Consider the following 13,251-nt stretch of genomic DNA (forward strand, 5'->3'; position numbering starts at 1 on the left):
CCCCAGGAAAAAAAGGTTTGGGAAACATTGAAGTAGAGGGCAGACATGTGTTTTACCACCAAGTCCATTTGAGGTTATCGTAACATTCATCGTACAAACTGAAGTGTAACGACCGTTCTCTCTTTTCTAAATGAAGATCAAAACATGTCTTCCTCAACGTTGGACTCCGTCCTGTCTCAATTCTAAGCAGAGTGGACATATGTCATGTGGACATGTCGCGTCCTCATCAGTTAAAGTGAAAATTTCAAGCTCTAAGACGATGATCACATGGTTTTGGTCAATTTGGAACTAGATCCCTACTGGAACCAATTTACCCTCCTCATCCATATTTATGACCCAGCAATCGATAATAATTTAAAGGGGGATAATAAGCAGTAATTGAACCCCTGAGAAGGATTTGATTCCTTTTTATCCTCTTAGCTCTGCACACAGCAGAGTGTCAGTGACAGAGCAACACCTCAGGGACTCTGGGGGATTTAGTGTCTTGGTCCTGGTGAAACAGGAAACTGAACCTTTAAGTCTTTTCAGATACGGGTCAGGTGAGATTGACTCTCTGCAAAGAGGACTGAAACGATAATGGATAAATATTAAAACTCCTTTATTTCCTGTAGGACTGTCTTATGAGCCAGATGATGGTCAGGACATTTCCCTCACTTTTTGGGATTTGACTGATTCCCAGCACATTGAATAAAGAGTTTATAGAAAAACTGGAAAGTTTATGGAACTGGAACTGGATTTTACATTTATGACTCATTTTAAATCTAAATTTAAACTTACTGTAAAAAAACAACAAAAACTGCCCGTACACAGCACGTTCTTGGTTCTATGAAATACTGAATTTCAGCCAATCAACCTCCAGCCCCTGCAGCGTGTTGCCCCAAAGAAGCCCCAATGAACGGCCTTTAATTTTTATTGCCGTTTTAATACGCTCGGCTGCTACGGCAAAATATGAGAAGAAAATCCCAACAAGACCATTTTGATAAAAAAGCTGACTTAAAATAAACCGCTGTTTTAGTTGATAGCATTTCACTGCACTTTAGTAAATAAAACAGTAGATATTTGACAATTAATGAGTGATCATTTGAATTTATTTTTTTGCTATTTATTTATAAATGGCTTAAAACTTTCTTTTAAAATCCTAATCTTGTTGGTCTGTAACATACTAAATCATTTGCTGACAAACACAAGTCAAAGCCTGTTTTCTATTGAAAAACGACACATTTTTTTTATTTGTATTTCCATCCTGTTAAGATGAGAGTACAGACTTCAATTGTTAGCATTTTTTACCACAACAACTTGAGATTGTTTCGTGCACTTTGGCCGTTACCAACCACAACAACTGTGCAACAATCAGCGGCAGCATCTCAGAATGCCTCGTCTTTACGGCCGTCCTGTCCCTCCCATGGGTGTTGCTGACGTTTTCAGAGCTATTAGCAAAGGACGACACCAGAGCAGAGGCTCACGGATATTTTTTAGAGGTCGTTCAAGAAACGTGGCTCAGAAATTAAGAGTTGTTTGTAAAAAAAAAAACAAAAAAACATCCTCATTATGATGTCATCACTGGACAAAATGTACTATGGTCAGACTTACTATTTAATCCTGCCATTTAGTTACAGTGAGTCAAAAAGTTCTCAAATTTTTGTAGCGTGTCTGATAAAACTAAAACATGTCTTTCGTACGGAAAAAGTTTGATACAATTATTAAAAATTACAACTCGAAATTGAGATGGTATTTTAACTGTGAGATACTTTGTTGAAATTAAAACACAAACATAAATAACAACACAACGTGATCAGTGTATATTAGAGCGGCGATAATTGGAAGGACATTGAAATTATTGGATGGAGGATTATTGGCCGTCGCAAACGGTGGTTATTTATATCTGCGGAAGAACACCAAGTAGGTCGTGAGCACTTAAATCTGAGCTGCTGTACACAAGAACATGAGAGCCATTTAATTGTCTCCGTATGTTCTTGTGTTTGCGAGAGAAGACACAGTGGCCAATGGCTGAGTGTGAGGAAGATCTTAAAAGGCTTAAAGTGGATTTCCCTAATTACATTTTGTCCAGTGGCGAATTGTACTGTGTCTATGCGATTTAATTGAAATCTGATTCCTGCCATGAGGCTTGTTTCGTTAACTGAAATTAATGTGTGATGAGCGAGGCCAACAATTACCCCGGCCAATCGCATACAGCACACACTGCTTGAGATTCTTCAATGCAATGTAACCTTCGTAAAAACCGCATCGCCACGTGACGCCGCACCAGTGTAGGGTTTCAATACCACATCCCCCAGATCAGTGTGGACACAGAGGGGAGGTGTAGCATGAGATTTAAAAAAAGGAAAAAGAAAATACGGTATACATCGACGTGGGCCTTGACTTGTGTCCTTGAGCCCAAAGAGCGCCTGTACAACAGTAGGTCAAAAATATATATTTTTTTCTGTTATTCTCTTGAGCTTGAAAAGAAAAAGCACAACAAATAGCAACAAGAACTACACATATACATACATATATACACATATATACACATATATACACATATACACATGTATACACATATATATGTACTAAATATCAACTGTATTATTTGAACTGGTTGCTTAATGAAAAAAAAGTTTTTTCTTTTAAAAATATCCTTAAAGAAAATGATCCCTTAGCATAAATATCAACTGTATTATTTGTTGCTTAATGAAAAAAAACATTTTTTTTTTTAAATTATCCTTAAAGAAAATGATCCCTTAGCAAAAACACCAATACTGATTATAATAATTATTTTATTTAATTATATAATTATATATCATTATTACATAATTATAATAATAAGATATAACACATGTTAATAACATAATCAACAACTTTTTGGGAGATGCCGCAGAGACAAAGATGTCTTCATCGCCCACCTTTTAAAGTCCGTTTCCAACATCTGTCTTTACGATTGTTAGAGGTGGTTTCAAGACACATGGTAAGAGTCTTTTGGAAAAATAAAAGCTTTTTTTTTCCCCCCCAACCCTCAACTAACAGAATCACAACCCAGGGGTCCCGGAGGGGGCTGTTGAGTGTGTGTTAAGGGTGTGTTTTCATCCCCACTTCTATTTCTAGGTTAACAATGCTTCAACGTAGGAGGAAGAGACAAGGAAGGGATGAGTGCTCTGCTTCCACTGAGCAGATGTTGGGGGAGATGGGGGAGTGAAGTACCAGTAGGGCAAAGACAGAGACTCTGTAATGATGGATAGAGTCTGTGAAGGAAGAGAGCTGCAGCTGCGTCTGCTGCCGAACCTCCCCCGTGTCTGACTGGGTACTGTAGACAGAGGAGTGAAGACCCACTTTACCAACAATCAGGAATGTAAAGAGGAGGTTCTGCAGATTTGGCAGCTAACCTGGATTCTGTTGTACACTGTTGATTGTTTTACATTTGGTTAAATTAAAGACACAAAAACAGCACCTATTTCAATTGACATCGGAAAGAATGTTTTCACCAAACAGTTGTGGTTTTCTATCACATATTCTTCTTCTTATAGTTTCTCCCTTGACATACATTTAAAGATACAGTAGTCCCTCACTATTTCGCAGTTCATCTTTCGCGGATTCACAACTTCACAGGTTTATATAAAATATACTGTATCCCGGATTTGAATCTGCAAGAGATGTCACAGGAATGGGACGACCATATGGTTCGATCGGTCAAATTTTGCAACAAAATCGACGACGTCATGACTGCCTACAAGCTACTCTTCGACTGGAAAAAGAAGCAGCGGAAGCAACTGCCGATCACAATGTTTTTGCAGCCACGCAAAAAAGAGCCGGTTCCTGCTACTTCTACAGATACACCTACGGAAACCGTGGAAGAGTTGCCCCAAGAAATGTCACCACCCTCTGAAGAGACGTAAAATCAATCATCGGCTGCGCTGTAAAAGTCATCATCACCTTCCTCGTCAACATTTTACTGCGCATAAATATGATGTCACTACTTTGTGGAAATTTGCGATAAACGAGGTATCACTGTATATCATTCGTCTGAAGTAGGTAAAAAGTGCAACAGGCAGGTGGCGCTGTTCCTGCTTTAATGCTGGAATGATTCTTTGTTTGGGGCTGAAAACCCGACAGCTGGGATGCTAACTCAGGGATGTTCTTCCTGCTTTGCCTGCTTAGTGGGCTTCCACTGCCTTTGGCCCCGAGGGAAAATCATTAGCATGCACAATGCTCTGCGTGGCATTTTGATAGAGCAACTAAACAGTCTTACTGAAATGCTGCGCTGGGAATTAAAAAGCCAAGGCCTATTAGTAACAGGGGGCACTGCGTGGAGACACGCTTTAATTACCAAAGCATCTATAAAAAGGTGAAAACCTTTAAAAGGGAAACATGGGGATTACGATTGAAATTAAACTGTTTAACTTTGGCCGAGCAAGACAGACAAGTATGAAGACCTAAAACAAACGGAACAGGCTTAGAATTAAAAATAAGACTAAATTCCCCCAGACCCAGTGACAGGGACATAAACCAGATTGATGGGTGATGTGTCTCGGAGCTGCCCCCTCTGGTCCCAGAAAAGCAGTCTTTTAATACCTAACATTTTTCATATTGTGAAATATTGTACCTGCTCACATTTAATAGCATATCTATCAAAAGAGGTTTAAATGATGGCAGGGCTTTTTCTGTTAAAGACAACGAGCGTTTCTGTATAACTGTAAAGATGCAGTTAAATAAAAAATAAAAATAAGAAGTTAGAAGGAATATTTTTTATACTTTTTTATCTTTAATATATATTTTCTTTTCTTTTTTCGTTTTGTCTTAGGTGGCCTGTGCATTTCTCAGTCGGTGAAAATTCCACGTGAACCCAGAGCTGGAGAATTCGACAAGATTATCCGCAGGCTGAGTGAAAACCCAAACGCCCGTGTGGTTATTATCTTTGCCAACGAGGATGACATCAGGTGAGCACCGATTAAAGTCTGTCAGTCTGTACTGAACATATTTCCAGAACACTTTCAAATATAGTTTCAAAGTTAGATAAACAGACTAAAAGAGAAGAGATTTTAATTTCTCCCTCCCCGATTTCAGAGTTTCTAAATATCAGATGATGAATTTGGAAATTACAATCCTATTTAGAGGAAATTTGTAGGTAAAAACCTGTCTGTTTGTGTCGATTACATGTGACCTTTAGTCACAAACACCATCTTAGGATTTTATCAATGGAAGCAGGGAACGTCAATACACGTGCTTTTTGCTACAAATATGCTGAAAATATCATTAAAAATACAATGCAACATAATAAAAGCAGGGGACGTCAATACACGTGCTACAAAAATTTGCTACAAAAATTCTCAAAATATCATTAAAAATACAATGCAACATGAATCCCTTTGAACAGGACACGACTGTATGGTAACCTATTGTGGTTAAATTAGTTAGTTAAGGCAAGATAAGCAAAAACAAAGTTCATAAACTGTACTGTGCAACAATCAACCGTTGTCACCTACAGTAGGTTTGAACTAAAAAAGAGAACACAGAAAATGACATTATTAAATAACTTATATATATATTCAAAAGAACAGTGACTGCAGCTCCGTTCCTCATACTGTAGTATATAATGATGTGTATGACTACCATGCCTGCAGACTGATACTGCGTTTGACTCTGTTCCTGCTTTTGTTTTTCTTTTTGGTTTAATCAATTTTATGCCCAACACCTTTGTTATCTGCAGCTCTTCTTATCAGACAACATCGCGGTACAGAGTAAAAAAAAAACAACTCTTGTTATGAGAACAGCAAAATGCATCGACTTAAACTCCTGACCTCCTGATAAGATGGATGCTCTATATTAAGAATGAATTAATTGGCTGTAGGCTGAGTCCAAACACTGAACGTGTTGTTGTGTCTTTATAGGGAACCATGTTTCCCAGCAACCGGTTAGTGGGCCAACGTACTCTCAGTGGAAGCTGGCAGTGATTTAGGGCGGTCTTTTGATGATGACCAGGGCAGATGTCCCAGTGCTCATTGACTTAATCCAGTCCTGATAACAGGGTAATAGCCTGGATATCTAGTCATTACAGAACACCAGGGGGATTTCACTGCTGTGAAGCTGCCTGGCCTGAACCTTTCAACGTGATCTCTTACTAGTTCTACAATCCTGGAGTGGTTTAGAGATTAGAGGGAAATAAAGTCAGCCTTTACAATTATTCACCATCGTCTCTGCTCTGTGCTCTCCTCAGCTTGAATCTGACTAAATGAAAAAAGGGAAATTTGTTGCCTTTTAATCAATATTCTATAATGAGTTAATATAATATGATATACAGATATAATACAGATTAATATAATATGATAATGGGAAAATTCATAAACAATGTTTGGCACACTGGTAACACTGATGCATGCACTCCTGCCCAGTAGGTGGCAGTATTGCACATAACGTTTGTTTTCCAGCCACAAAGAAGACAGACATGAGACAGTGAGTGAGGTCAAACCTACGGTGCAATTACTCATAAATATTGATGAAAATTAAACATTTTTGTTTCTTTCACAACACACATATATATTTACATATTCTTTCCCTGTTAAAAAAATGGTTTGTTTGTTTAATTTTAGCTTCATTTCAAAGTTTTACAGTACATTTTCCTCGTTATACTCATATGTATACCAGAATCTGGGTCGCAGTAGTAGTAGTAGTACTAGTAGTATATTTCTTGAATATAACGAGTAAAAACTGTACTTGTTGAAAGTAAAATAAATAAATTAAAAGTTGTACTCATTCAAGTCATGCCATGTATGTAGCCGTTGCTAATTCTTATTTTTTTTCCCAAGTAAAATATATAATGAAATTTAAAATATGCTAATTGTTCTGTCATGAAAGGACAAAGTAAAAAAAAATTTAAAATAAATAAACATTACCAATCAAATCCCCAGGGGTTAAAATATAATAATAAAAAAAAAACTTGGCTTAATGATAAACTTTTTTTTTTTCAAAAAAAAAATCTGCAGCATTTTTATTACAAGGTTATGACTTCATTTTTATGCAACTACCTGCTTTTACAACGGATGCTAAAAGAGTGTCTGCCACGTTAAAAGGTGATGTGGTGAACAACAATATGAGGCTTAATATTTATGGTGGGGGGCCGGGGGGGTTAATGCTTACATGCCAGGTGGCTGGGTTTAAATTTTATGTTGCTGTAGTTGTCGCAGCGCTGGCACTTTTTTTTTTCTTTTTTTTTTAAACAATTCCTACGGCTTAGTCTCCTTGGCAGAAAGCCTGGACAAATGTGACAGGAGTGTCACAGTGACACAGCAGGAACTCCACCAGCTCCGTAGTGGACCAGGCTGTGTCTGCAGCTTAGAATATTTGCAGCACAACTGCAAACTTTGAATTTAGTTAATTTGTCTTTTACAGCTATTCAAGGATAATAAAAAACATGGACATAAATGTAAAACATGACAACATTATCTCGCGTCTTTGTGGTATAAATGAGTTGAAAATTTTGGTCAATATTTCACAATTATGTAAAATTATACCGTTGAATATACTGGTCAATATTTCTTGCAATATTCTTGTAAATCAATAAATTTTTTAGGTCAATATTTGGGTAATATTCTCATTTACTGTGCACTATTCTCATTAATATCCGCGCTTCAAATTGATTTAAATTTCAGTTGTGAAATATTCGACTTAAAACATTTTTATATGCACATTTTAAATGTGCTAAACTTCGATTATGTGTGTAGTGATATATATTATATTTATAATGTAGTATATATATTTTTAACACACTATGTATTTCTTATGTACTGCGAGAACTAAACCTCTGGCTTTTCTTGAAATGCCTCTGCAGCAGCAGCAGCTGTAACGCCAACGATTTTCCCCTGGGGATCGATACAGTCTCTCTGATTCTGATTGTGATTCTGATCTGAGTCTATTTACAAATTGTCCTCCATTTTGGTCCCACAGACGACTACTTCAAGCTGCAAAGAAAGCCAATCAAACAGGTCATTTCATCTGGGTGGGTTCAGACAGCTGGGGCTCCAAAATCACTCCTATTCTCAACCAGGAAGAGATGGCGGAGGGAGCAGTCACCATCCTGCCAAAGCGTCAGTCCATCAAAGGTATTCACAGCACACTTCAGGATTACCAAAGAGACTGATTGCAACCATTTGCTTTTCCTCTTACAAACGCTACATTCTGAAATGTGTCCCCATTTTTATTTTCTTTCTATTAAAACAAGGCTACCTTTAATTAAACATTCATAGATTAGGTGAAGTTTAGTTGTTGACTCTTGTGAATCTCCATTGATTTTAAATGTAAATTATCGTACGCATTATTTCCTGAGTAAAGAAGAAGTATTTTAACATTCGAGAACCCATTCAAAGTTCAGCTTATGTAACCAGGAAAGTTACATCTTATCACCGCTGAATAATTAAAGGCAGTATTTATTATTTCTTTTACACATATGAATAATTCAGCCTGTTATTATCCCGCTGCTGTACTGCTTCTGCTTTGTTGGCAAGGCGCCATCAAACATTGAATGAGTTGCTCATTATAAATTTTCGTCATTTACACCCACTACAAACTCAACAAAAGTTGTATTGCAGATTTTTTCTGTCTTTAAGTTAAGGTCAATGAGTGAAGAAAATAAAAACTGTGTTAAATATCATCCGCGTCTTTTTTTCCTCTTAGGTTTCGATCGCTACTTCATCAGTAGAACATTGGAGAACAACAGGAGGAATATCTGGTTTGCTGAATTCTGGGAGAATAACTTTCAGTGCAAGCTTAGCCGCCATGCTGTGAAGAAAGGATCTGGCATCAAGAAATGCACAAGTGAGTATTCATTAATAGAAGCAAAGATGGAGAGAAGCACTCAGTCAGTGACCATGTATATTGACTGTTGTCTGCTGTGAATACATTGTTTGTGTATGTGTGTAGCTGTTATGCATCAGTTAATGTATATGTCATCGGGGAGTGAGCAATCACAGGTCTCTAATTTAGGCCGAATGTAATGGGCGTAGATAAGTGAAAAGGAATCTCTAATTTCGTCCGAGAGAAATTAATGTTCCCATTACTTGTCTGTTGGTCGGTTCAATTTGCAGTGGTACAAAAACAGCAATCACAAAACTATGCCACCGTCTGCGCTGAAAACATAATCAATAGTAAATCCAATCAGCACATTAGGAAAAAAAGGCTTCCAGGTCATTAAATCAGTACTCTCACCAGGTCTGTCTACAGCCAGAGCACAGAGTCAAGACTGACTCCATTCAGGGAGAGCACTGTAATGTTTCTTTCAAATATATTCCCCCGCTGAAGTGTTGTATAACACAACAGCCCAACCCTGTTATCAGCCGGGAGCTCTCTGCCATTATCAGAGGAAAATGCCTGCTGGATGGTAGAGCTGCGCGTGTGTTTTCCTTCTTCTAGCTCGGCCAGATATAGTCTGGTTTCACATCGATATAAGGGTGTGCCTTACGTCCTATGGTTAATACAATGATATACTATATAACTATAACAAATTGGCCTGGCAAAACACACAGATATATATATAAATATACACATATATATATACATATATATATATACATATACATATATACAAATATATATGTATATATGTAGATATATACACATATATACACATATGCATATGCATATACATATACAAATATATACATATATGCATATACATATACACATATACATATATGGATATACATATATGTATATACATACATACATATACATACATATATATATATATACATACACATACATAAATATATATACATATATATTGCCAACTTATTGTATTTACCTCTAAATACAAACACAAGAGCATATTGGATTAATAGCTATTGCCTCGACCCAGATTAGGTTTGCTCCTTTGGAGGGGTATTAAACACAACACGTGAGCTCTCCGATAACTGTGCAACACTACAAGCTCCAAGGTGCCGACAATGGGTAATGGTCATCACACTAAAGAGCTTGGCTATACAGTAGCTTTAGGTTGGCAACTGCAAACAGACAGACAAAGGCCACGGCTACAGCCCATGTTTCTATGGAAACACAGCACCGGAAATATTGGACACATACAGTAAAACCTCGTCTTGAAAATGCCAAGGCTTTTCAGATGCAAAATAAATCCCAACACTTGGACTTGGAGACCAGCAGCTGAGATTTGTAAACCAATGCTCAACAAGCAAACCTTGGCTCCCATTGGTTACTCCAAGGTTCAACTTAATGAGGTGCCATTTATTATCAACAAGTCGACGGCATCTCTTCCTCTTCTTGTCCTTTTATGCCATCTTTTTCAAAATTCTACTGACACAGGACTCTCACTCAGTTACAACAGATGAAACGGTTAGCAGGGACATAATTGTCAATTCCTTTCACGACAAATCCCCTGACGAATTAGAGCGACGCCTTCAACAATTCACACATAATTGTAAATGATTTCTGCATCCATTGGTTGTCGTCGTGGCCCATCTTCAGCTTAATTGCTGCAGCTCGGTTCTCCTTCTCCGGAGTAGCCTCCAGGGCACCATGAATTTAACAGACAGACAGACAGGTTTTAAAAACAAACATTTTATTCTGAGCTCACTTGTGCCTTCAGGACTTTACTAGCACTACAAATACTACTTTGCACAAAAGAACTTTCTTGTATTTATCAGCTGTCCCCAAACTCCAATTTTTTTTGTACCAAAGACTGGTCGGCTGGTATCAGGCTTTACTGTGGGCCGGTAATACCGCACCACTGTTAAAGGATCATAAGATTTTTGAAAACAAACAACCCGTAGAATTTATTTTCTTAGTCCTGCAGTCTGATTGACCTATTGTTTTGTAACACTATCCATTAATGAAAAAAAAGTAAAGCGATTTTTTCACTGTGTCCCGGTACCAAATGACCTACAGACCGGCGCTCTTCCCAGGACCAGGGGTTGAGGACCCCTGGTAAATATTATGTCTCAGGAAACTGGATATTAAAATTTAACATTTACATTCTAAAGTGCCCTTTATAAACCATCGCACGTGCCGAAATAAACTCCCTCCACGTCCCGGTGTCTGTACGGCCATAAAAGGCCCAAACTATGCTTAGCGCAACATTTTAACAAACGTATTCTGTTTGTGTTATCGAAGCTTTTAATCACACATCACACGTCTTTGGCAATGGATTCGTGCACCGTGACGGCGCCCTCGTAACAGATCATCTTCCAGGACTGTGGCATTAATGTGTAGCAAAGTCACAGAGGAAGAAAAACAACACAGGGAGCAAATGTATAATTCACATGCTGCTGCTTCATCTCTACCCAGTGTTGTGTTTACTGCCCTCAAGGCCGAAGTTTACTTTGTAGCTTCAGACTGGCATCGTCATTCACAACCAACATGTTACTCTGTTTGGATAAAGCAGCAGAAACTCCATCCATATACTGTAGTCTGGCAGCCGTTCTTATCAAACCTACATCGTTTTTACATGTTTTTTTTTCTTCTCTCAATGAAAAAAATATACATATACAAGTTTAATCTTGCAGTTTACATGAGTATTTATTACAGCTGAGCTCTCATAGCTGAGCATCAGTAGGTGCTGCTCATAAAACACCATGACCTGGACACCACTAGTCTTGGGTTTGCTGTCTGGCCTGCTGGGAAGGTGGATATTTACGAAGGCAGTTTGACACAAATCTCGCACCGCGCCGACCTCAGGACTAAATCAAACTCATCCCTGTGTGTGTCGGTGCGGCAGAGCAATAAAAACAGCCAAGTGTTGTCCAAGGATTAGTGCTCTGACCTGAACCTGCTCTTAAAAAATTAAACACAAGATTATTATAATGATCTACCTTTAAGTTAAACCCTGCAGTGTCCATCACTTACATGTGACATCTATCTCCCCAGTAGGTGGTGCTACAGCACAGTTACAATGTCCAGTATCATTAAATAAGTGCGCTAGAACGGCTAGCACTGATTGTTAATTTAGCTTTAGCTAATTAGCCAATGTTGAAATTAAAGAATAGCTCACATTCACACAAGAGAAGCTGATGTTTGTTATGGTAGTAAAAACACTTATTTTAAACATATAGCCCAATCAAAAGAACACACTCCAAATGTTACTACCATAACTCTCTGTTCAACATTTACAGCGAACAACAAAGCATCGCTGGGAGATACCGCTCCCGTTCTCTAATGTAGTAAGATATTTTTAGTATTATGCAATACCTCTGAGGTTAGTCCAGAGGGAGCCCTGAACCATATCTGACCTTGTACGGATTGTTGCAATAACAATCACCAAACATTTCCTAAACGCAAACATATTTGTCCAAGCAAATGTTTATGGAGGAGGTAAAAAAAAAATTCTTAAGGGATGTTGAAAGTGGAACAGACAGAAAAATTTGCAAACAACATGCTATTCACTGGTTAACCACAGGGGCGGAGGCAGACAGAGGGGTTCAAAGGAATGTTCTCTGCATTTATCATTTCAACTATCAATATTTCTCAAGTCTGTTTTTAGCGAATGAGAATCCACCTGCAGGTGTGATGTTTCCATTTGACGTCAATCAGGCACAACACAAAGGCTCAGTGTGCGTGAGGAAAAGCAGCTCGAGTCATTGTGTTACTTTGCATCCCTGCAGATATGAGTCATCAAGGATAAAAGACATGTCTGCTTAACTGCCTGAACCCACTGTTCACTGCAAACATCAAGGACACCCTGCAACTAAGCAGCGTTTGACAGCTTTTCATAGTCAGTGCAGAAGGACCCGCAGTGGTTCAAGATAATTACGGTGTAAAAAGCAAAGAACAGTTTTCCTATTGTAAGAAATTTGCCATCACATCTCGCCATTTTACCCACAAAATTCCGAGGAATTACCTCTATTTATTATTCACTGTTTACAATAGTTACTGGATAAAAAAAAAAACCAAACAGTTCTCTCCATCAATTCAATCTGCAACAGGAAGTTAATTTGATGTGACTATGTCTTTGTTAATAGTGACAAGTACTCAAGCACTGGGGTTTATTTCTGTCTTCCTCTGAATTATAAAAAGGGAATGGGGCCGGCTGATTGGAACAGTTGTCAGACGAAGTTTGTCAGCTCATTTGTGAAGGACGGAAGGATGTCACTTTAGAAATGTAGTATCAGGGTTTTTTCAGATCTGAAAATGTTCTCACGTATTTAGCTAAATGTGAGTATATGTATTATACATTTCATTTATATATACACACATATACATACATATATACATATATATATAAATATATACATATATATACATACATATATACATACATAT

The 13,251-nt window shown here is 37.9% G+C and overlaps 1 protein-coding gene across 2 annotated transcripts in view; it reads left to right on the forward strand.

Moving 5' to 3' along the window:
* LOC103385318 (metabotropic glutamate receptor 4-like) overlaps positions 1-13,251 on the forward strand; it is a 149,825-nt gene that overhangs the window by 118,567 nt on the left and 18,007 nt on the right. For both annotated transcript variants that reach the window (XM_008319174.3, XM_025059679.1), the window contains 3 exons: positions 4,793-4,928; positions 7,933-8,087; positions 8,659-8,799. In XM_008319174.3, coding sequence (XP_008317396.1) covers positions 4,793-4,928; positions 7,933-8,087; positions 8,659-8,799 — 432 coding nt within the window. The remainder of the gene's footprint in view (positions 1-4,792; positions 4,929-7,932; positions 8,088-8,658; positions 8,800-13,251) is intronic.

Source organism: Cynoglossus semilaevis, chromosome 10, assembly GCF_000523025.1.
Source record: "Cynoglossus semilaevis isolate Cse_v1.0 chromosome 10, Cse_v1.0, whole genome shotgun sequence".
NCBI lineage: Eukaryota > Metazoa > Chordata > Actinopteri > Pleuronectiformes > Cynoglossidae > Cynoglossus > Cynoglossus semilaevis.